The sequence below is a fragment of the Hypanus sabinus genome, chromosome 2 (genome assembly GCF_030144855.1).
Source record: "Hypanus sabinus isolate sHypSab1 chromosome 2, sHypSab1.hap1, whole genome shotgun sequence".
In the NCBI taxonomy this organism is placed as follows: Eukaryota; Metazoa; Chordata; class Chondrichthyes; order Myliobatiformes; family Dasyatidae; genus Hypanus; species Hypanus sabinus.
In genome coordinates, this window is record NC_082707.1 from 167148109 (window position 1) to 167174789 (window position 26681).

Sequence of the window (26681 nt, forward strand, 5' to 3'; positions counted from 1 at the left end):
TGCAACTGGGAGCTCAAAATGGCCATCGTGGGCAAAGCTCAGCCAAGTGGCTGGCTACTTGTGCTTGATCCTGATGTCGAGGCCATATTGAGGGCACTGAATACACAAGGCAAGGTAATACTGATGACAGAGAGACCTGTATAAAGTAAGAGTGAATTGCTGATGGTGAAACCTGTAAGGGAGTGCCAGGTGGAATGGAGAGAGCTGATTAGCAAGATTAGATCCAGATGGAGGCAAGGGATGGGAGTGCCACTGAAGCCTGCAAAACTTTAGATGAAATGTATATTGGAAATGAGCCCAAGAGGAGAAAAAGAATAGAGGCACAGAAAGGGAGGAAATCCTTTTTCTTGGATAGAAAAGCAGTGCTTCACTAAAAGACAGAATTAATTACAATTAATTTTGGAAGAGGAAAGTTGCAATGCCAATAAAATTTAACTTGGAGGTATTTTATTTCTATTTTTAAACACTTGTAAACTTGGACACAGAAGAGAAATCTATAACCAGGATTCAGTTTCTGAATAAGGGGTACACCAGTTAGTCCAGAAATGAGTAGCAACACCTTCATCTTGATGAATGGCAGAGTATCTGGGAACACAAAGTACACTGCAGATGCTGGGGTCAGATCAACACTCCTGTTGGGGTCATCTATTGCAATCTCTTACTATCATTCAGGGCCCCAAACAGTCCTTCCAGGTGAGGCAACACTTCACTTGTGTGTCTGTTGGGGTAATCTATTGCATTCGGTGCTCCCGGTGCGGCCTCCTCTACATCGGCGAGACCTGATGCAGATTGGGGGATCGCTGCATTGAGCTCTTCCACTCCGTCCGCCACAACAGACAGGATCTCCCAGTTGCCACCCACTTCAACTCTGCTTCACATTCCCATTCGGATATGTCCATGTATGGCCTCCTCTACTGCCATGATGAGGCCAAACTCAGGTTGGAGAAGCAACACATCATATACCATCTGGGTAGTCTCCAGCCCCTTGCTATAAACATTGAATTCTCCAACTTCCGATAATTACCTCCCTCTCCCATTTTCACTCTGCCTCCTCTTCCAGCTGCCTATCACTGCTCTCATGATTCTGTCTTCTACTACCCATAGTGCTTTCCCCTTACATTCCTTCTTCATCTTTCCTGCCTATCCCCTCCCTGCTTCCCCTCCACCACCCCTTGATCTTTCCTCTGATTGGTTTTTCACCTGGCAACTACCAGCCTTCTCCTTCCCACCCTCCCCCCACCTTCTTTATAGGGCCCCTGCCCCCTACTTCTTCAGTCCTGACGAAGGGTCTCAGCCCGCAACGTTGACTGCTTGTTTCCATGGATGCTGCCCGACCTGCTGAGTTCCTTCAGCTTGTTCGTAAGAGTAGCTGGGAAGACTTGTTGGCCTACTCCTGCTCTGATTTCTCAAGTCTAATTTATTTCACTGTATTTAATCTGAGAAACAGTTAATACAGTGCAGTGATAAACAGAACATTGCTGATAGGTTATTTTGCAATGCCAATTCTTTCTCTCCCACAGAATCTGGCTTAATTTGGTGTACAAGTAGAAGAATAATTATTTCAGATGATTTAGTCAAGAATGATAAGCAAAGTAGCTTTTCCCAATAACCTACAAAGGACTCCACATCTTTCATAGAATTCTGATTAAGTTCTACAGCTCTTTGCCAATGATGACCAGACCTCAAGATTATCGTAACTATTTCAATTTTAAATAAACAAATTTCTTATATTCAGGAACAAGTATTCTGGCCCCAAATTTGGTAAATTTCTTTTAAAACATAGAAAGATATTACTCTTCCAAGTGTAAGCACACAAATCAAGTCATGAGGAGCGCAGCTAAGATATACACCCATTAAAAAAGGACACTCTCAGACTGCGATGCATGTACCTTTGCAGTCTTACAAGGACAAAACCCCATGGTTTTATTTCAAAATTGCATATAGGAACCAGCACTTATTTTAATGGCACGTTAGCAAACAAATTTAAAGCAGCCTGTACACTTGTGGACTGTATTACTTATTTAGCAATACAGTGTAGAACAGGACCTACGAGCCATGCTGCCCCAGCAATCACCAACAACCCCAATTAACCCTAACCTAATCACGGGACAATTTACAATGCCCAATTAACCTACCTGGTACATCTTTGGACAGTGGGAGAAAACTGCAGCACCCAGGGAAAACCCACGCATTCCACAGACGGGGCCAGAACAGAAACCCAAACTCCAATATGAAATAGCAGCACACTAACTGCTACACTACCAAGGTGCCCAATTCTACACTATTTTTCTCCAAATAAATTCACCATTAGCAATGGGCATAAATCCAACATCTCAGCGAACAATTCTTGGAAAACTGGGAAATACTCATATGAACTTGTATTGAAAGTAACAGACTTTAAAATTAAAATGAATATTGAAATACAATTTTAAGTAGAACTTACATTTAGACTCAGAGACATTCTGATTAGGTGACCAGACCAGCATTCCAAGGTTATCCCTTTCTTGACATTGCTTTGCAACATCTGTGTGCGAAAGATAAAAAAACAATTTATTTGATATTTATGACATGTACCTACTTTTAGTATTTACAAATAAATATAAAAACACTAGGTGGCATGGTGCCTTTTATTTAGCAACCCACGTCCAATATTAAATTTGGAGGCTATCCATACTGAGTTTGTATGTTTTCTATGTGATCACATTTTTTCCATCCGCAGGTACTCCTATTTCTTACAGACATTTTGATGGACACATGACAGAGCAAGATGCAGATGAGTATGAAAACAAAGAAGTGGAATGGGATTAATGAGGATTCTCCCCTGGAAGATGCCATTGGGTCATGATTTTTGTTTGAGATGAAGTGGGGGTGGGTTTTGGTAGCCAGCAGGAAACAAGGAAACAAGTTCAGAATTGGGTAATTTGTTCGCTTAAATGTAATCATGTATTCATTCATCATTTTCAACTCCTGGATTCAATTTTCTCCTTTTCACACATTCAAAGGGCCTTGGCCCCCCAGGATGTTACAAAACCCTTTACACACAATGAACAATGTTGAAATACACACAATTTTGAAGATCTAGCAGCAAATTTGTATGCAGCATGCTCCAATAAAAATGTGTGTGATTACAACTAGATATTCTGCTTTTATTCATGCAAGGGATAGCTACCGTAACAAAGGCAGTACTTCTGGTCCATCCCCAACAATTAAAGAAAAATACTCTCCCTCCATGAGGATGCGCAGAATCTTGACCAAAAGACAGCTGTGTAATTATGAATAACACTGCTCCAAGATGTCAACTACCTTTAGAATTTGAGAGAAGACTGTGTTTAATGCTCCTGCTGCCCTCTTATGGTGTAAGTCAAGGATTTGAGATAGTACAGCCCTACCTCCTAACACTTATTAAAACACAGAACACTGGAAAAACACAGCCAGTCACACAGCATCTGTGGAAAGAGAAACTGCCAACATTCAGGTCTGTGATCCTTTGTTTTCTGTTTGTCTCAGATTTCCAGCAAGTGCAGTTTACCTTTTGATTTTCATTTACTGTGAGCATTTATCACTTTAACGTAAAAAGGGCACACTAGACAACCAAAGCCACTCAGCTTGAAGATACTTATTAGCACTTTAAAAACTGCCAGAAACAAGGAATTTCCTGCCCCATGTGTCAGAAGAGGTTGGAATGCTGATCCTCCCAAGCAGAAATCCAGCAGCTGCTAAAATTGCTGGGAAAATCTGGGCTGCTGAGTAATTGGTCACCTCAGGTTGATAAACACATCAGAAAGCTTTTCGTTTTATTTTGCTTTATGAAGCGGAGCCTTTCGCAGGAGATGAACATATCAGAAAATGCAAGAGCATCCCCATGAATTTCAACTTGATAGTAATAAGCACCTTCTGGGGGCAAAGCTTTCGCTTGCTGGCAATCAGGGAAAAAAAAGTCATAATTGGGTTAAAAATGCAAATAATCCGAACCACAGTCCTTTCTAAAATGATTTTTTGGCTATAATGGCAAAAAAACACACCACCCAAGTTGATCGGGTAGTGAAGATCATTGAATAAACTGAAGCGAGATCCTGAGATGCACAAATACTCTCGTCGTCTTCTCTCCCTACTGGCAGGACATTCAGATTTGAACATAATATGGAAGACTACTACCCAAGGAGTTTCAAAGCATCTCTTTTTTTCTCCCCCCAAAACAGAAGGTACAAAAGTATATCCAACTCACCTGACAAGGGTGTTTGTTACTTTGGTACTCTACTTGCAATCATATAACCCATGTAACAATTACAGCAGGGAAACAGGCCATCTTGGCCCTTCTAGTCTGTACCGTACACTTATTCTCACCTAGTCCTACCTACCCGCATTCAGCCCATAACCCACCATTCCTTTCCAGTCCATACACCTATCCAATTTTACTTTAAATGACAATATCGAACCTGCCTCTACCACTTCTACTGGAAGCTCGTTCCACACAGCTACCACTCTCTGAATAAAAAAATTCCCCCTTGTGTTACCCCTAAACTTTTGCCCCCATCTCTCAACTCATGTCCTCTAGTTTGAATCTCCCCTACTCTCAATGGAAAAAGCCGCCTATCCACATCAACTCTATCTATCCCCCTCATAATTTTAAATACCTCTATCAAGTCCCCCCTCAACCTTCTACACTCCAAAGAATAAACACCTAACTTGTTCAACCTTTCTCTGTAACTTAGGTGCTGAAATCCAGGTAACATTCTAGTAAATCTTCTTTGTACTCTCTCTATTTTGTTGATATCTTTCCTATAATTTGGTGACCAGAACTGTACACAATACTCCAAATTTGGCCTCACCAACACCTTGTACAATTTTAACATTACATCCCAACTCCTATACTCAATGCTCTGATTTATAAAGGCCAGCATACCAAAAGCTTTCTTCACCACCCTATCCACATGAGATTCCACCTTCAGGGAACTAGGCACCATTATTCCTAGATCACTCTGTTCTATTGCATTCCTCAATACCCTATGTAGTGTTCTCGCTCAGGTATAAGAGAACTCTGAACTAAACACAGAGGTAAACCGTAGTCAATGAAAACAGGATCGCAGTAAGATTAACCGTTTACTGTTCACTCTTCCACATTAACGCATGGTGAAAACTGTTGATAAAACAATACAAAATGTATACAGTATTTGTTTCCTTCTTGATATCACATTTACATCGTAAATACTTGCAAAAGTAAAACTACAACTACATTACATTAAAGTGCAGCATACAGTCAGAATCTACCTATGCCATTGACTGCTTTAAATACACTTCAACACAAACTATCCTCAACTCTTTAACTAACGAAAACATAAACCTTATCAAATGTCATTACTTTTAACAGAATCAGCGTTAACATTTTTAATTCAACACATCGATTATCTCATGAACTTACGGCGTTGCTTCACTGATGTTTCTAGTGCGTAGAAAGAAAACTTCTCTTGTGCTGATCCTGCACATATGAGCCCTCTCCTTCCCGTTTCTCCAAACCGGTATTTTCCCACAAGACGCGGCAAAACTGGGTGCAACATCATCGCATGCCGCGATATATCACAGACAACGAATTTACTTTAAACAATCTTAACTTTAACTAGAAAATTCTAAAAAAAGAATTACTAAAGCGAAATTATAAACTAAACAAATGCCATAAAGGCAACACACCTACCATTTACCATGTATGTCCTATTTTGATTATTCCTACCAAAATGTAGCACCTCACACTTATCAGCATTTAAACTCCATCTACCATCTTTAAGCCAACTCTTCTAACTGGCCTAAATCTCTCTGCAAGCTTTGAAAACCTATTTCATCATCCACAACGCCACCTATCTTAGTATCATCTGCATACTTACTAATCCAATTTACCACCCCATCATCCAAATCATTAATGTATATGACAAACAACTTTGGATCCAGTACAGATCCCTGAGGCACACCACTAGTCACCGGCCTCCAACCTGACAAACAGTTATCCACCACTACTCTCTGGCATCTCCCATCCAGCCACTGTTGAATCCAATTTTACTACAGGCAGTCCCCAGGTTACGCATGAGTTCCGTTCCAGAGTCCGTCTTTAAGTCGGATTTGTATGCAAGTCAGAACAAGTACATCTGGTATTATTTAGCGGCAGTCAAACATTTGTCTTAGTATATAGACTATATTTTACCTTTCTGTGCATATAAAACACTTAAGAAACGTATGTATTTCAATAATTAAACCACTGCGTTGCTTAGTAATAACTGTAGCTTTCACTGGGGCAGGACCTTTCACAAGCTCCATTATTCTCACTTTATCCGTTATCTTTTAAAATTGTTCCGATCATTGACTGACTGTAGCCAAAACGCTTTTCCAATGACCGATGGCGTTTCACATCTTTCCAAACGCTTTATTATTTCCACTTTATTTTCAATTGTGATCACTTCCCATCAATGGAACATAAACAATGTGGGCGGTGGGTCCTGAGCTGCGCCAGATCCCAAAGTCCGCTGGGTCCTAAGGACCACTGCACTGAGACAGGCTAAATGGGACAATGTGCTGGGTTTGGGTATCTGATCCTCCACAATATTCCACGTGGGAATTTAAACTGGAGGTAGCAGTGTTCTTTTTTTACGAAGTCAAGTTGCGAATTCAACATAAACCCTGCACGGGAGCAGTCTGTCACTGCATCAAACTCGGGAAACATTGTTCTCCAGCCTGGCGCTGATCTCACTGTGTCACCAGTCAACCGGAACGGGGCGGGGGCGGGGTCAGGGTGAATCTTACTAAGAAAAATTTAAGCCAAGTACAATGTTAAACACTCAGTGTCAACAGCAACGACTTAAAATGGTGGACATGTTGCGATCTGACTTAAAATGGCGGACGGCATTCTCCTTCCTCAGTTCGTAAGTGCAAGTTGTCCGAAAGTCGGAAGTTTGTAACTCAGGGACTACCTGTACTTCAATATTAATACCTAAAGATTGAAGCTTCCTAACTAACCTTCCATGCAGAACCTTGTCAAATGCCTTACTGAAGTCCATATAGACAACATCCACTGCTTTACCCTCATCAACTTTCCTAGTAACCTCTTCAAAAAATTCAATAAGATTTGTCAAACATGACCTTCCTCGCATAAATCCATGTTGACTGTTCCTAATCAGACCCTGTCTATCCAGATAATTATATATACCATTTCTAAGAATACTTTCCATTAATTTACCCACCACTGACATCAAACTTACAAGCCTATAATTGCTAGGTTTACTCTTAGAACCCTTTTCAAACAATGGAACAACATGAGCAATGCGCCAATCCTCTGGCACCATCCCCGTTTCTAATGGCATTTGAAATATTTCTGTCAGAGTCCCTGCAATTTCTGCACCAACTTCCCTCAAGGTCCTACGGAATATCCTGTCAAGACCTGGAGATTTATCCGCTTATATTCCTTTAAAGCACCAGTACTTCTTCCTCTTTAATCGTTTTAACCCTGAAGGGTTGTACATTGAAATAATAATAGGTCAAGCTTGTTATGTAGCACAGTTGATATAAAATATTTTCTAGTTGAATCTTCTGTCCCTTAGGGGTTTCCCTCAAAAATAATTTAGAAAATGTACTAAAGCAAGCCACTTAGCCTCTCACAATGAAATTTAAAGCGACCTTCTGTTTCTTTTCATGGTCTAAAGTTTTTGAGATACTTGAAATCACTGCTTCAGGGGTTTAGGGGTTCCTGGTTTGCCACACTAGCAAAGGTCAGAATTCGGGCAACTTGTTAATGAGATAATGGCATCATTGTGGGAGTTACAGAAAAACATTTGACACCTCATTCCTTGCATTCGAGGTCAGCACAGATAGATATCCATTTAGCACAAGGACCTTGGCCCAAAACATCATCTGTTTATTTCCCTCCATGGATACTTGTATAATTTTAAACAAACATGAGAGAAACATAGATACAGAGAGTTTGAGAATACATAATAGGTTAAAGTATAAATACAAATAGATAATCTATACATAATAACCTCCCAAACTCATAGTGATTACGAAAAAAGGAGTGAATAAGAAAAAAAAACCCTCCAAGAAAAAACCAACATGGGCCACTGCATTATGTCAAATATACACAGCAGCGTCAGTAACTCCGTACCTCCATCCAAATAATTATAAATAATAAAAGTAAGGTTTAGGAAAAGTCAGTTTAGCTCATATGAAAATGTTGAATAAATGGTCTCCAAGTTTCTTCAAATTTAATTGAAGGGTCAAAAACAACACTTCTAATTTTTTCTAAACTCAAATAAGAAATAGTTTGAGAAAGCCACTGAAATATGGTTGGAGGATTAATTTCTTTCCAATTCAATAGGATAGATCTTCTAGCCATTATCGTAACAAATGCAATCATCCACCAAGCTGAGGGGGGAAACAACTATTATCCACCATTGGTAAACTAAAAATTGCAGTAATAGATTGCAGTTGCAATTTAATATTCAGAACTTTTGAAATAATACCAAAAATATCTTTCCAGTAATTTTGCAAGCAGGGGCAAGACCAAAACATGTGGGTCAATGAAGCAACTTCAGAATGACATCCGTCACAGGTTAGATTAACATAAGAATAAAATCGAGCAAGTTTATCCTTAGACATATGAGCCCTATGTACAACCTTAAATTGTATTAAGGCATGTTTAGCACAAATAGAAGAATTGACTAATTGTAAAATTTTCTCCCACTGCTCAGTGGGTATAAGACAGTGAAGTTCTTTTTCCCATTCCTTCTTAATTTTTCCTGATACTTCTGGCTGTATTTTCATGATCATATTATAAATGATGGCTACTAAACCCTTCTGGCAAGGATTCAGAGCTAAAAAAATTTCCGTAATGTCCATTGGACATAATTTCGGAAAAAACTGTAACATGTTATTCAAGAAATTTCTAACTTGCAAGTATCTAAAAAAATGTTTAACTATAGGATTGGTTATTTGTTTATTCAATTTAGATAAAGCAGAAGGAAACAAAGATCCAAAAATAGAAAACAATGAGAAGTTTCGTACAGATTTACATTCCAAATTTACCCATTGTGGGCAAGATACTATAATCGATTCTTGTGTCCAAAATATTAAATATCGAATATTAACTGCCCAATAGTAAAATCTCAGGTTTGGCAAAGCCAAACCACCCTCTTTCTTAGGCTTCTGTAAATATTTTTTACTTAATCTAGGATTTTTATTCTGTCACACATACGAGGATATTTTGGAGTCAATAGTATCAAAAAAAGATTTAGGAATAAAAATTGGTAATGCTTGGAATAAATATAAAAATTTGGGTAATACTATCATCTTAATAGTATTAATTGGACCAACCAATGACAAAGATAATGAGGACCACCTGGTAACAAGTTGCTTGATTTGGTCAATTAAAGGTAAAAAATTAACTTTAAATAGATCCTTATGTTTCTTGGTAATTTTATAGCCAAATAAGTAAAATGATCTGTAACAAGTTTAAATGGTAAGTGTTTATAAATTGGAACTTGCATATTTAATGGAAATAATTTACTCTTATTAAAATTCAGTTTGTAACCAGAAAAGCTATTAAACTGAGTAAGCAAGGATGAAATAGCAGGAATAGATCTCTCAGGGTCAGATATGTATAGTAACAAATCATAAGCATATAATGATAACTTATAAGTCCCTTCCCCACGAATAATACCAAAAATATTAGGTGATTCATGAATGGCAATGGCTCAAGGTTCCAAAACAATGTCAAAGGACTTAAAGGACAGCCTTGCCTCGTACCACGGGATAACTGAAAAAAAGCTCTCTGATTATTGGTAAGAACCGAAGCCAAAGGTTTATAAATATATTAATTTAATCCATGATATAAATTTCAAGCTAAAATTAAAATTCTGCAACGTATTAAATAAATATAGCCATTCAACTCTATCGAATGCTTTGTCAGCATCTAAGGAAATAACACATTCTGGTATTTTAGCTGAAGGAGTATAAATTATATTAATTAATTTTCTGATGTTAAAAGATGAATAACGGTTTTTAATAAATCCGGTCTGATCTTCAGAAATAATTTTAGGTAATATATTTTCTAATCTAGCGGCCAAAATTTTTGGTAAAAATCTTAGAATCCGTATTCAGCAAGGATATAGGTCGATAGGATGCACATTCAGTGGGGTCTTTATCTTTTTTAAGAATTAGAGAAATGGAGGCATCATAAAAAGATTATGGTAATTTACCTACAGTTAGCGCATCTTTAAAAATTTTACAAAGCCAAGGAGAGCGTATAGAAGAAAAGGATTTTAAAAATTCCGCAGTATAACCATCTGGACCAGGGGCTTTACCTGAATTCATTGAAAAAATAGACTCTTTTATTTCAGTTTCCGTGATAGGCGCGTCTAGAAATACACTGTCTTCTGTTGTTTATTTTGGGATATTCAATTTTCTTAAAAATTCATCCATTATGGAAGAATCTTCAACAAATTCTGATTGATATAAAGAATCATAAAAATCTTGAAAGGCTTTATTTATCTCTTTTAGGATCAATCATCAAAGTGCCATCTCGCTTACGAATCTTGGTGAACTGTCATTAACGGAAGCAATTTTCAATTGATTAGCCAATAATTTGCCAGATTTATCTTCATGTACATAAAACTGGATTCTAGATTTAATTAACAGATTTTCAATTGAAGAGGATAATAGCAAACTATGTTCCATTTGAAGTTCAACTCTTTTTTTTATAAAGTTCTTTACTGGGGGGGGGGGGTCACTGAATAAATCTTATCAATTTCTATAATTTTATCGACCAATATTAATATTTCAGAATTAGTTTGTTTCCTAACTCCAGCAGAGTATGAAATAATCTGTCCGCAAATAAATGCTTTAAAAGTGTCCCATAATGTTCCAGTAGAGATCTCTTCTGTAGAATTTGTTGAAAAAAACAAATCAATTTGTTGTTTAATAAAGTTAAGAAAGTCTGAGTCCTACAGTGAAATAAAGTTGAACCCCCAAGATTTAGCATTAGAAGATGAATCCATTGTCTTAATAGATAACTTCAAAGGTGCATGGTCAGAAATGATAATGGATCATATTTACAATCGATAACATCTGTGAGTAAACAATGATCAATAAAGTAGTAGTCAATTCTTGAGTAATTATGATAAACATGAGAAAAGTATGAAAATTCTTTATCATTAGGGTGTAAGAATTGCCAATTTTCAGAAATTGCAGAATCAACCATAAAGGAATTAATAAGAAAGGCCCATTTATTCGGAAGAACCTGGGTGGGCTTAGATCTATCCATCGAAGGATTTAAGCAACAGTTAAAATCCCCACCCATTATCAACATGTATTCATTTAAAGTAGGAAAGGATATAAATAGGCATTTAAAAAATTCAGGACAGTCAGTATTTGGAGCATAAACATTAATTAAATCAATTTTTTGATTGAAAAGTGAACCAGTGACAAGCAAAAATCTACCTTGTGGGTCCAAAATTGTTTCATAGTGTATAAAAGAGGTTGAAGAATCTATAAAAGTGGAAACGCCTCTTACTTTGGCTTGGGAATTCGAGTGATACTGTTGGTCTTTCCAAAACCTAAAAAAACGTTGACTATCCACCTTCTTCACATGAGTCTCTTGTGCAAAGATAATATTAGCATTCATTCTGTGGAATACTTTGAATATTTTTTTCCATTTGATTGGATGATTTAAACCATTAGTATTCCAAGAAACAAAATTAATAATCTTATCCATATTGCCAATATTTATTGCAGTTAACAGATAAGGTTTTAAAAAAAAGATGAACTCATGAATCTGGAAGAGGGAAGTAAGTTCAAGGAGGAACTTATGACACTCCAACCATTTTTGTAGTTTCAGGTCAGCCCATGAAGTAGAACTTAGCAAAAAGCAAGCAAAAAAAAAAATCCCCCACCCTCGAAACCCCAGAAAAAAAAGCCAAAAAGAGGCAAGCAGGCAGACTAATACTAACTTTACCCCCATGTCTCAAGACAGCAACTCAAACGAAAAAATTAAAAAAGACACAAACCACCCCTATTTTTAAAAAAAGGGTTAGTATAAAAAAGATAAACTATAAAATTAGTACAAAAGGATTAAAAGAAAAAACTAAAAGTGTTAAAACCCAAGAATGGATAATATTGTATTAGTATTTTTTTTAAAGAAGTCCTTAATCTTGTTCAGACACATCCAAACGGATGTGACGTATCCAAGCACCAAGGACTTTTGAGGGAAAAAAACATCTTAGGAAAAAGTTTTTTTTAAAAAAACCTTAATATTTAAATGTTAGAGATATAAAAAAGTGTATATAAACTTTAAAAAAATCTAATGAGTTATTTTTAAAACAAAGAGAATAATATAAGAACAAACTCAGAATAAACCAAAAAAAGGACCTTTACTTAAGTGTGTAAAAAATATACTATCAACCATCACGTAAGAATCATCAAATTATAAAAGGTCCGAATCTATAGACTAATTATTAGCATTAAGAAAAAGGTTAATACAAATTGTAAAAATACATTAGTTAACTCGTAATGAAAAATGTACTATTCTTCAAGGAATCTTTGAGCATCTGCTGGAGATTTGAACAACCGACAAGTCTCATCTTTGAGAGTAACTCTCAATTCTGCGGGAAATAGCAGCGCTTGTTTGTAGCCTTTCTGATGAATTTCCGACATAACTGATTTAAAAGCCATTCTTGCCCTCAAGACTTCGGGACTGTAGTCTTCCAGAATACGAAATTGGAAATTTTGAAAGCTGATCATACCCTTTTTCCGGGCAGCCTGAATCAGACATTCTTTAGTATGAGGATAATGAATCCGGAGGATCACTGGTTGTGGTTTCGTACCTGCAGCTGGTTGAAAATGAGAAATGTGATGTGCATGGTCGATTATTGGAGGGGTATCCAGAACTTCTGAGCTGAATACGTCCATTAGAAATTTTGAGAAAAATACAGTCAGATCACCATTCTCAAAATTTTCCAGAATCCCAATTAGCCGAAGATTTTGGCTTCGAGACTGGTTTTCAAGATCAGTCCATTTTAGATTTATAACGGTCCAGCAGTTTAGACATCGAAGATTGCTGTTGTTCCAAAGTTTCAATTTTGCGATCTCTCTGGCAAGCAGCATCTTTAAGAGCTAAAATTCTTGCTTCTTGTTGTTGAGAATCCATTGTAAGTGATTGAAGTTTTACATTGACTGTCTTTAAAATTTCATCGAGCATAGAAAGCTTTGGGGTTAGTTTATTCTCCAGTTTTTCAAGGCTCTCGTCCATAAGTTTCGCAATTGCTTCCGAAGTTAACGTTTCTTTCACCTGTTTCGATTCCTTAGGTTCTTGTTGTTTAGACATTTTAACAAGTTGAAAAATAATTCAAACAGTTGAAAAAAATTTCATAAGTATCAACCCCTTTAGAATAGGTATAAACAGGTCAATTAGGGGGTGATTGTAGGTAGAAAAAAGTAATAGGATTGGAGCAAAGCCTAAAACAGTCTCACTCCATAAGCACCATCTTGCGACCTCCCAACATTTGTATGTTACCCATTTATCACTGGCTGTTTTTACAGAAGCAACCCATGAACAACCACCTGAATACAACTGTAAGTACATCTGGGATTCTGCAATCATTATGATTCTTTCCATATCCTTGCAAATATTACTTTCCTACAAATCTTTTGGGAGCTCATGGCTAGTAAGCTGGTTGAGTCAACAGGCCTGACTGAAAATGAATGAAATTTCATTACACAATGGAATCCAAGGTTGACTGATATAAATGGTATATAAACCCTTGAATAAGAATTACTTTATGAATTATTTTGCAGCTGATACTTGGAAAGAAAAGAGAATTCAGCTGTCCAGATTTCCTGATATGTTGAATGTTGAAAAGCCTGATATTTAGCAGGTGTAGCTTGATAATGGCTGATCAGAATCAGGTTTATTATCACTGGCATGTGACAGGAAATTTGTTAACTTAGAAGCAGCAGTTCAATGTGTTATGATCCCAGCCCCATCCTTTTTGAGAATCGCCAGATCGCTATTAATTCGGGTCTTGGACCCAGGAAATGAGAGAGAATCCTCAGCAGGACAAAGCAACGGATTTGGCCACTGTTTCTTGGAGACACCTTTGTGAATTACGATCCTATACTACGTGCCAGCTCTCCAGCTCTCAGTTCAACGTGGGCTGGGCTACGTGCACACCCTCAGGCAATGTGGGCTGGGGGATTGCATCACCCCACCCTGATTGACATCTACAACCCTGCAAGTCCAGATAAAAGGTAGGCTGCAGGGGGCAGTCTCTCAGCAACGCAACAGAAGGAGACACCATCGCTCATCGCTCCCGTGATAACGGGAAGCTATTCGGAAGCCACGTGTGGTCCGTTTCCCCTGGCCTAGGAAATGAGTGGCTGATAACACCGAAAAGGACTTCGAACTGACAACGGATTCAACGGTTTGCGTCCAAAAAGACTGGCAAGTTCCTTTTCTCATCAGAAATCTCTCTAACACGTGAAACCCAGCGGTTTCCAAAAGGCAAAAAGCCTGCAGACTTCTGAGTGACTTTTATATTTCCATCGGACTCAGTATTATCCCCTAGACAAACGACAGAACTATTTCTTATTGATGACTATTACTATACCCGCGCTTTAGATTAAGTATTGACGACGTATATTATCTGAATGTTTGCATTAACCTTACTTTTGTGTCCCTTTATAAATAAAGACTTTTAAAAATAGTACCATCAGACTTCAGTGGACCTCTCTATCTTTGCTGGTAAGTGATCCAGTTACGAGATACATAACAACTTGGGGTTCTTGTCTCGGGATTTGACACCAAATTGGGAGGCCAGTGAATCGGGCTTGTAAGTCCAAACTTGAATCTGGTTACACAGGTAGCCAGGCAGGAAATCAGCAAAAGAATAGAAATGGTGGCTTTACATGAGGTCATTATGGATTGTCAGTTGGTGTCTGGACCCGTTGAAATAGGGGTGCCATCCGAGTTCCCGAGAACTGACGCGGACGTTCTTCTTGGTAACGATTTAGCAGGAGGTAAGGTTTGGGCAGCCATGATGCCGACCCGCCGACCGCGGTGGCCCCGCCCCTAGAGTCCCAAATCTATCCCGCATGCGCGGTCACTCGCAGCCTGTCGAGAAAGGCAGCTGAGAACGAGAGCAGTTTAAATCGGGCCAGTTTTTATTTGGCTGAGACGTTTCTACCGACCCTGTACCACGAGGGTTTAGAGGGTGGTAAAACGAAGAGTAGTAAAGTGAAAGAGGAGAAGGGAGCGGAGGTAGACCTGCCTTTAGCGAGGAGAAAGGTCTTAGAGGCAGAAAATAAAGATGCGGAACCGATAGAGCGGTTAAAAGGTCCAGAGTTGGACATAGATGATCTGTCTGGGTTGGCAGAACTGTTTGAGGAAGTTGAAACTTCTAAAGGTGTTCCCAATAGTGAAATGAGGGCAGCCCTAGACGAAAAGGGTGCCCTTACCTCGAAGACGTCTGCTGGGTTGGCAGATGAGGTTGTTTCAGCCTGCGGGGTTGAGTTTACTCCGGAAGGGAGTTGCCCAGAGAGTACCTGGGAGAAACGAGGGAACTTAGGATTTAAAAAGGGTACGGGTACTGATCGCCTGGAAGAGGCCAATGTCCCGTTTGAGTGTGTCCAAGATGGGGATGCACGTGGTGCTGAACCTGGTAACGGAGCTCAGAAGAAGTCTGAGGTACTTGATTCAGTGGAATGGGGCGGCCGTCCTTGTGAGTCAGATAGACTTGATTCAGTGGAAAAAGGGTTAACCTTGGTAACCGTGGGAAGTGTGCGTTCCCCGGTGTTTGTACTCGAAGGTGGGTTCAAAGTTAATGCAGAATTTAAGAATGGGGGGATGAGGATTATTATTGAAGGAAACGGAAAGTCTGTAGTTCCCAAATCGAATGAAGAAATCTTAAACCTGGCAGATCGCTCACAGAGTGAGCCGGGAGATAGCGGGGCCCCCCACTCTATTGTTATGCCAGGATGGGGTGTGAAGAGGCCGCATTCGAAATGCTACTTGAACGAAGAGTTCGAATTAAAAACCAATAGCATGAAGGGTCCTGACAAAAGGGCTAGCCACCTGGGTAAAATTAAAGAATTGGGTGGAAATGATCTAAGTTTGGGGCATGGTGTTGATAAAATAACCCCAATGAATGAGGCGGGCAGGAGTTCACCACGCCAAATTACTCAAGTTCCCAACGGGGGGACTCACCGGAAAAGAGGCGACAGTTAATGGGGATGCCATTTTAAACAGCAAAGCAGGTTGTACGGGTTTGCGCCAAAGCCTGTGAATAAAGACAGCCCCTTTGAAAACCTGCCAGTTAAGTAAAACAACCGAAACGATTAGTATTTGCATAAACTTTTGTAGATGCACCTAAGCTAAGATCACACCTCCTTAGTTTTGTTGAAGGAAAGAAAAAAAATAGGTGGTTATTAAATTGAAGTCTGATTCTACAAGACTTTAGTACAGTACGCAATGTTAAGATATTAAAGAAAGGGACGCTGTAATTGTTAACTGTTTAGATACTGACTTGAATGTATAACGATAGTACTCTGTGAAAAGAAAAGCTTGTTAGATTCAAAAATCCTGTAAGACTCTGTACCACTCTGTTTTAACCGCTGGTAAAAACGTTTTTTTAAGAGGGGAGGTGTTATGATCCCAGCCCCCTCCTTTTTGAGAATCGCCAGATCGCTATTAATTCGGATCTTGGACCCAGGAAATGAGAGAGAATCCTCAGCAGGACAAAGCAACGGATTTGGCCATTGTTTCTTGGAGACACCTTTGTGAATTACGATCCTATACTACGTGCCAGCTCTCCAGCTCTCAGGTCAACGTGGGCTGGGCTACGTGCACACCCTCAGGCAATGTGGGCTGGGGGATTGCATCACCCCACCCTGATTGACATCTACAACCCTGCAAGTCCAGATAAAAGGTAGGCTGCAGGGGGCAGTCTCTCAGCAACGCAACAGAAGGAGACACCATCGCTCATCGCTCCTGTGATAATGGGAAGCTATTCGGAAGCCACGTGTGGTCCGTTTCCCCGGGCCTAGGAAACGAGTGGCTGATAACACCGAAAAGGACTTTGAACTGACAACGGGGAATCCACGTTCCCGATTCAATGGTTTGCGTCCAAAAGGACTGGCAAGTTTCTTTTCTCATCAGAAATTTCTCTCTCTCTCTCCCCAACACGTGAAACCCAGCGGTTTCCAAAAGGCAAAAAGCCTGCAGACTTCTGAGTGACTTTTATATCTCCATCGGACTCAGTATTATCCCCTAGACAAACGATAGAACTATTTCTTATTGATGACTATTTGATTGAGTATTGACAACGTATATTATCTGAGTGTTTGCATTAACCTTACTTTTGTGTCCCTTTATAAATAAAGACTTTTAAAAATAGTACCATCAGACTTTAGCAGACCTCTCTATCTTTGCTGGTAAGTGATTCAGTTACGGGATACGTAACAACTGCAATACATTATCTAACAGAGAAAAAAATAAAACAAAACATAATAATAAACAAGTAAATCGATTATGTATATTAGATCCTCAGAGCTCCTGACACCCAGAAACTTGAAGCTGCTCACTCTCTCCACTTCTGATCCCTCTGAGTATTGGTATGTGTTACTACATCTTACCCTTCCTGAAGTCCACAATCAACTCTTTTGTCTTACTGACATCGAGTGCCAGCTTGTTGCTGCGACACCATTCCACTAGTTGGCATATCTCTCTCCCGTGTGCCCTCTCGTCACCACCTGAGATTCTAGCCAACAATGGTTGCATCGTCAGCAAATTTATAGATGGTGTTTGAGCTATGCCTAGTCCACACAGTCATGTGTATATAGAGAGTAGGGCAGTGGGTTAAACACACACCCAAGATGCGCCAATGTTGATCATTAGCAAGGAGGATATGTTATCACCAATCCACACAAACTTTGGTCTTCCAGTTAGGAAGTTGAGGATCAGAAAGATTGCAGAGGGAGGTACAGAGGCCCAGGTTCTGCAACTTCACAATCAGGATTGTGGGAATAATGGCATTAAATGATGGGCTATAGTCGATGAACAGCATTGTGACGTAGGTGTTTGTGTTGTCGAGGTGGTCTAAAGCCATGTGGAGAGCCATTGAAATTGCATCTGCTGTTGACCTATTGTGGCGATAGGCAAATTGTAATGGGTCCAGGTCCTTACTAAGGCAGGAGTTCAGTCTAGTCATGACCAACCTCTCAAAGCATTTTGTCACTGTTGATGTGAGTGCTACCAGGCAAATGTCATTAAGGCAGCCCACATTATTCTTCTTTGGCACTGATATAATTGTTGCCTTTTTAAAGCAAGTGGCAACTTCTACCCATAGCAGTGAGAGGCTGAAAATGTCCTTGAATACTCCCACTAGTTGATTGGCACAAGTTTTCAGAGCCTTACCAGGTACTCCATTGGGACTTTCTGCCTTGCGAGGGTTCACTCTCTTTAAAGACAGTCTAACATTGGCATCTGAGATGCAGATCACAGGGTCATCAGGTGCCGCAAGGATCTTCACAGCTGTAGTTGTGTTCTCCCTTTCAAAGCGTGCATAGAAGGCACTGAGTTCATCTGGTAGTGAAGCATCGCTGCCATTCATACTATTGGGTTTCGTTTTGTGGGAAGTAATGTCTTGCAGACTCTGCCAGAGTTGCATGCATCCGGTGTCGCCTCCAACCTCAGTCAAATTGTCTGATTTATTCCCCTCACCACACCGCATAACTTTTGGCATACCTGGAATATTCTCAAGGGAAGTCATAGTGGAGTCCCATTTGATTGCAAAGAAACTGACTAAGTACCTGGAAGGATGGAATTTAGAAGGAGAATGATTGATTGATTTTACATAACCCAATACAGACTCAATAAACCTCATTCAATGCTATAATCAACTTGTGCCATTGTAAACAACCAAACAGGCAATATTCCTGCTACTTTTGGATACATAAAACTAGAACTAGGCCACAATTGGAAGAATCAGTTTTCCTGGTCACAACTGCATAGCTATAGAAAATTTCTAATCATCCAGTCACATAGGTTGAATAAGAATTGAGATAACAGTCTAAAAGGGGTGTTGAGATTCTTGAATGAAACATGCCAGAACTGAAATGTTTTCTGAAGATGCTTTAACTAGCTAAATCTTGATAGAAAATAGGAGGTGTTAGCAGGAAAATAGGAGGGATAGATTTTTGAGTGACACCAGAGGCAATGAAATGCAGTGAGGTCAGAAGCCATTTTCAGTTTTCTCCACCTCAAAGAGATGAGAAAGAAAAAGGAAAATGTGACTCATCTAGATGATACCAGTGAGGTAGGGAAGGACGGCATAGTCAACCATCTCTGGCAGAGGCAGAAATTTGAATGTGTAATCCAAAAAACATGGAAGGGACTACATTCAATGAGAAAAGGAACCTTGGAGGGAAAAAGAACTATTAACAATGTCAAATAAAGGAGTCTGAAGTAAAACTAATGGGCACGACATTTACAGGAATAAAATCAAGAGACAAGACAAGCTCAGAGCAACAAAGTTGGGGAAAGTTTGGCTCCAGAGACAAAGGCAACTATTAGGATGCCCTCATTCCTAGTAACTAAACATCATAAGTTCCTTACAAGACCACGTACAGGAAACAGGAATTTAAACAGATAGCCTAATTAGTTGTTTATTTTATGCAGGGATGTAAAAATGTTGGATTCTTGCTCTATCAAGCCATACAGAATTGGCAAGGTCAAACATACCCAAGAGATGGAACAATGAATGACATGCTAAATCTTCAAGGACAATTTGGAGTTAAGTGCAGACTTTGCCAACTATGTGCAAACTACGTACATGAACAAAACCTACTGAACATGTCAATTAAATTGCACAGACTCTATTAAAGGCAGATTTCTACCAATGGTTAAAAGTATTTCTGTTGAGGTTCTAAGTTCCTGATTAACTTGTGGAACATTCCTACATTTTGTCAACATATTTCCAAAGGTTCAGTGTTTAAAACTGAGTGCAGTATTCTAGATGGGGTATGTCCAACAATCTGCACAAATACAACTTCTTCCCTCGAACATTAATGCTCTCGAGGTAAAGAGCAACATCCTAGAACTTTTCTTTTAATACCTCTCAAGTCTGTGCAACTGGAAACCAAATTTTAAATGCGTCTTGTGATACCAAAATCTCTATCTTGTCATGGTTTCAAATCTCTTCTCATTCAGAAAGTTTTTTGGGTTCTAAATGAATGACACCCTTCCCACTCTGAATTCTCTAAGAGAGCTTTGCTTATCAAGTCTGTCTCTTTTTAACTTCCCATTTCCAGTTTCACAATTTTCACTATTTTTAACTATTATCGGCAAATTCTATGCACACATTGGGCATTCCTTCATCCTATTCATGCAGACTCCAGGACAATACTACTTGTCATGCCCCTATCAAACTCCATTTCTCTTACCCTACTGTCATCACCTACCTTTAACCAATTATAAAACTTTGACAGAGTGTCTCAAATTCTGTGCACTTTTACTTTGTATGAACCCAAGTTTTAAATTAAGCACTAACTTTCACATTAATATATAAAATAATATAAAAGTTTATATTTTATAAATAGGCAAGATACATTTTAGTCATCGTAAAGTTTTGAAAAATAAGTAGACATTTGTGAAGAATGTTATGATGAAATGGCGGAGCAGACTCTGGGCCAAATGGCTCCATCTGCTCCTATGTCTTGTGTAATTATGAGAGAGCCATCAAGCCAAATTAGACACAGGACATATGGATAGCACTCTTCATTCTTAAAATATATGGCAGATAAGTAAATGTACCTTTGGATGCCAGCAAAAAGCAAGATCAGCATTAAAAACGTAATATTTTAATAAACATTTTTAGTTAAGTGTACAAGAAAGTACATGAGGTGATTGCCATTGAGAGAGAAAGCAGAAGAAACCTTGCATGCTATTTTAGAACAGTAAAATAACGAGAAAAATATAGCTTTCATGAGTGGTACACTAGTTTAAAAATATTATGGACAAATTATTTAAGCTGCAAACATTTTTAAATAGAGAACTCATCAATGACAGATTTGTAAAATTAGTAATTAACAGTCACAAGTAATTACAACATCCGCTCCACAATTATAAATCCAGCACTCTTTGTAGGATTAACACAGAAATTCTGACTTGTAAAATATTTTTAACGAACATAAACCAAAAAGATACTGTTAACATCTGGTCTACACCTCTGCCAAAGAAATAACATTTGCTTGATAGGCATTTCTAAACAGTTCAATGCTACTGCTGTCTTCAATCTTGGGTCACAAGATTTATTCTGGAGTGTTGTAGAATGGCCCAAACTGCAGAGACCAAATTGTACAGAGGCAATAATGGGAAGTTAAAAGCGCATCACTCCTTTCACCACTGACTTTCACCATCATGCTCAAAGTCATCTGGAACTAATAGACCTCATCATACATAATCTATGTTGGTGTTTGTGCTGTAAACTAATCCTCTCACATACCATCTACCTCATTTCAGCCTTTCAGCGTACATTTCTAATTCCTTGTCTCTCATGTATTCATCTAGGCTACTTTTGAAAGCACACAAGCATAGGCATTTCCTCTGGTTCCTTCTTCAGAATTGCAATTCCAGGCCTTGACCTAGATTTTAGAGCTTTGTGAATGGTAAAGCTACGTGTGCACTATAATTATACTATTAAACTGATCAGAACCTCAATATTTTCACCCATGTAGTGTTGTCCAGATATACCAAAACTTTTAAGAATGATTTCGATTCTTCCATCCGTTGCCTCATTTTGCTGTCCACTCTACTAAATCTATCACTTGCCAACAGAAATTGGAGAAATTGGAAATAAAGTTTTGCTGTAGAATACTCTAAATATAACAGATAATGTTGCAAGCAATTTATATAGTCTTTTAATGGTGCTTTAATTCACATAACCACAAGAAATAGCAGGTCATTTGTACTTTCCAAATCATTATCATTCGTGTTTTGAATGAACTCAATTACTAAAACTCCACAGCCCTTAAATTAGATTTCTAAAGATTCACAAGACCGTGTGAAAGAATCTCTCATTTAATTGACCTACTCTTTTATCTGAGACTTTGACCTCTAGACCTATGCTCTTCATCCAGGGGGAAACCCTCCTGAGATCACCTCTATTTCTTCTGAATTCTGGAGAAAATATGCCTAATGTACTCAGAACAAATCCACCATCGCAGGGCCCAATTTTCAATACACACTACCTAGGGCAAATAATCTTTTATCTTCTTCGGTTGTCCATCGGGATCTGATGACGACGTCCACTCCTTCAACGGTGAGATCTTAGATGACTATATAGTCCTATCCTGGACCCACAAGTTCTATTGCAGGTGGGACATGTATATGTGTCAGTGGTGGTGGTAGTGATGGCAACCATGGATGCATTTCTCCTGGCTCTCTTCTGCTGTCTTCCGGTTGTTCTTTCCATCTCTAGAATACGAACCCCATCCCTACACAGCTGTTGCCAAGTGTTACAGTCAGCGGCAACATCCTCCAGTTCGTCAGGTCTGATCTTGCACTTCCTTAAACATTCTTCATCTGATCGTAATAGCGCTTCTTCGGCCCTCCAGCTGAGCGCCGACCATGATGTATCTGGCTGTATTACGCTCTGCGGGGTAGCCGACATGGGGGCATCCTTATCACATGCCCCGGCCACTGCAACTGACACTGGGTGACCATGGCCTCAATATTTCTGCAGTTGGTCTTTACAAGTACAGGCAGCCCTCCTTATCCACGGGGGATTGGTTCCGGGACCCCTCGCGGATACCAAAATTCACGGATGCTCAAGTCCCTTATGCAACCTGTCTCAATCCGGTGGACCTTATTACCCAGTGGAACCCCAGACCTTATTTAATCTGTCTCAGTGCGCTGGATATTAGGACCCGGTGCCAGAGCTCTGAATCTGCAGTGTTTCTGTTCACGAAAATAATCACGATTGAAAATAAAGTGGAAATAATAAAGCAATCGGAAAGAGATGAAACACCATTGGTCATTGGAAAAGCGTTAGGCTACAGTCGGTCAACGATCAGAACAATTTTAAAGGATACAGTGAGAAAGGCTCTGCCCTGATGAAAGCTACAATTATTACTAAGCAATGCAGTGGTTTAATTATTGGGTTTTGGGGTTTTGAGTGGAAAGCACACTCAGGAGCAATCTGTCCTGAGAACTTCCGTTCCCAAGCCCGGCGCTGAAACATATGTTCTTAAGTGTTTTATATGCATAGAAAGGTATAATATATACTATATACTAAGACAAACGTTTGACTAACTGACGCCAAATAATACCAGATGTACCTGTTCCAACTTACTGAGAACTTCTGACTTTTTTTCGATCCCGATCCACGGTAACCTACGCGCATCCTCCCGTATACTTTAAATCATCTCTAGATTACTTATAATAGCTAATACAACGTAAATGCTGTGTAAAATGGTTGTTATACTGCATTGTTTAGGGAATAATGACAAGTAAAAAAGTCTGTACATGCTCGAACAACAAGTGCTGGAAGAGCACTTCCAGGTTTTCGCGATCCGCGGTTGGTTGAATTCGCGCATGCGGAATCCGCGGATAAGAAGGGCCGACTGTATCTCACTGTGAGGCACCCGCTCACGCCAAGTAATTCCCAGGATACGCTGAAGGCAGCTTATGTGGAAGCACTCCAAGGACTTGATGTGACGGCTGTAGGTTACCCAAGCTTCACAGCCATAAAGGAGGGTGGTGACACAGACCGCTTGGTATACAGCGACCTTTGTGGAGGGATGAAGGCTCCTGTTCCGAAAGACTCTACATCGAAGTCTCCCAAAGGCAGCTGATGCCTGTTTAATGCGGCTCTGGATGTCGTTGTCAATGTTTATATAAGGGCAAGAGAACCGAAAGCTATATTTCATTTGCAGTTACACCGATTTCTTTAGTTCTGTTCTCAAATCTATTCATAATTGCGATCAACATGTCATTTATCTTCCCAAATGTTTACTGTACCTGAATGTTGGCTTTCAGACTTATATACAAGATTACCCCAGTCTCTTTGAACATTATTTCCTGATCACAATTTAAAAATTAATTTGCTCTTCTGCTTTGGGTGGTTAAGTAGTTGACCTCACTCTTTTCCACTGCATTGTTCATTTGTCAGGTCCTCGCTCAAAGCTTTTTTTTAAAAAAACCGTTGTCACAATCCCACCTACTTTTGTATCCTCAGCAAATAATTTGGCCTATCACAACAATAAATAGCTACTATTGTGAATAGCTTAGGCCCATGTGTTACCCTAATCTCTCAGCTCTTTCTACTAACATCACCTCCAGACAATACAAACACTGAAGTCTTTAAGGTGGACAAACTAAGCATAATACCATGACGATTCATCTATGAGAAACAAAGTAGAAGACATCTCTCTAATGTACATGGAAGAAGACACACCTTTATTGTTAAGGGTAGGCTAAGAACAGGATTTGGTTGCAGTAAACTTTAGTTAAGAATTCTATTTTCTGACTCCATCTTTCCCACCACCCCCCCCACTTCTGATTTTCTCTATGTGACTTCCTTATCCACTTAGCCCTCCCCACCAATCTTCCTCCTGGCACTTATCCTGCAAGTGTGACAAGATCTACACCTGTCCCTACACCTCCTCTCTCACCACCATTAAAACCTCCAAACAGTTCCTAGATGAGGTGACACTTCATCTGCATGTCTGTCAGGGCTATCTATTGTATCTGATGCTGCCAGTACAGTCTCCTTGAAATCAGTGAGACCTGATGCAAATTGGGGACAGCTGCGTTGAGCACCTTCACTACGTCCACCACAAAAGGCAGGATCACCCAGTGGCTACCAGTTTCAAATTAACATTTCATTCCCATTCTGACGTGTCAGGCCACGGCCTGTCAAGGCCAAACTCAGATCGAAGGTGCAACATCTCACACCATCTGGATAGCCTCCAACCTGATGGCATGAACATCAATTATTTAACTTCCAATAATTCTTCCCCCGCACCCCCCCCCCCAATTTCCATTCCCATTCTGGCTACCCTCTTACACCTTTCTCAACTGCCCATCACCACCTTCTGGTTCCTTTCCTCTTTCCATTCTATGGTCCACTGCCCTCACCTATCAGGTTCTCTCTTCTTCAGACTTTTACCTCTTCCACTTGTTCCCTCCCAGCTTACTTCACCCCCATCCCCGACCTTCTCTTTCACCTGTCACCTGGCAGTTCACACTTCTTTCACTCCCCCACCTTCTTATTGGGCTTCTACCCCACTCCTTTCCAGTCATGAAGGGTCTGAGCCTGAAGCATCAACTGTTTATTCCCCTCAATAGATGCTGATTGACTTGCCGAGTTCCTCCCGCATTCCCTGAGTGTTCTCAAGATTTGCAGCATCTGCAGAATACCTTATGTTTATTTTTTCTATTGTTTGACAGTGCTGTGTGTAAATATATATTAATCAATTGTATCAATGCATGCATAATTAAAATGTTACTTACCATCCATGTCTTACAAAAAAGTACTAACCAAAGGAAATATTAGCTTTTAAGAAAAATCTTGAAGTGCAAGAACAGTATTAGTGAAGGAACTATTTTCATATAATTCACAATTACAATTATATTGTCATATAATTAAGATCAGCTTCAATACCATAAGATATAGAAATAGGCCATTTGGCCCATCAAGTATGCTCTGCATTCATTCCATCATGGCTGATTTATTATCCCTCAAGCCCATTTTCCTGCCTTTTCCCTGTAACCTTTAACTAAACAAGAACATATCAACCTCTGCTAAAAATATACTCAATGACCTGGCCTCCACAGTCGTCCATGGCAACGAATTTCAGATTCACCACCTTCTGTCTAAAGAAATTCATTCTCATCTCATTTCTAAATAGACCTCCCTCTATTCTGAGGATTTACCCTCTGGTCACCCACTATAGGAAACATACTCCCCACATCCACTATCTAGGCCTTTCAATATTTGATAGGCTTCAATGTGATCTCCCAATTCTTCTAAACTCCAGCAAATATAGGCCAAGAGCCATACACTCCTCATATGTTAACCCTCTTTCATACCCAGAATAATTCTTGTGAATCTCCTACGTACCCTCTTCAATGCCACTACATCTTTCCTTGAATAAGGGCCCCAAAACTGCTTACAATACTCCAAGTGCAATCTGACCAATGCATTATAAAGCCTCAGTATCATCACATCCTTGCTCATATTCTAGTCCTCTCAAAATGAATGTTAACATAGCATGTCTTCCTTACCACCAACTCAGCCTGCAGATTAAACTCCAGGGAATCCTATACATGGAATCCCAAGTCCCTTTGCACCTCTGATTTTTGATTTTTCTTCCCATTTAGATAGTCTATGCCTTTATTCCTTCTACCAAAGTACCTGACTGTCCACTTCCCAACACTGTTTTCCAACTGTTACTTTGTCCATTCTCCCAATCTGTTCAAGTCTTTTTGCATCTTTAACACTACCTGCCCCTCCACCTATCTCTGTGTTGTCTGCAAAATTGGTCACAAAGACATCAGTTACATCAACCAATTCATCAACATTTAACATGAAAAGCAGTGGTCACAGCGCCGACCCCTGCGGAACACGACACGTCACCAGCAGTCAACCAGAATA

The 26681-nt window shown here is 39.5% G+C and overlaps 1 protein-coding gene across 2 annotated transcripts in view; it reads right to left on the bottom strand.

The window, feature by feature from the left end:
* rcor1 (REST corepressor 1) overlaps nucleotides 1–26681 on the bottom strand; it is a 119081-nt gene that overhangs the window by 83085 nt on the left and 9315 nt on the right. For both annotated transcript variants that reach the window (XM_059958878.1, XM_059958869.1), the window contains exon 3: nucleotides 2444–2524. In XM_059958878.1, the coding sequence (XP_059814861.1) occupies nucleotides 2444–2524 (81 nt within the window). The remainder of the gene's footprint in view (nucleotides 1–2443; nucleotides 2525–26681) is intronic.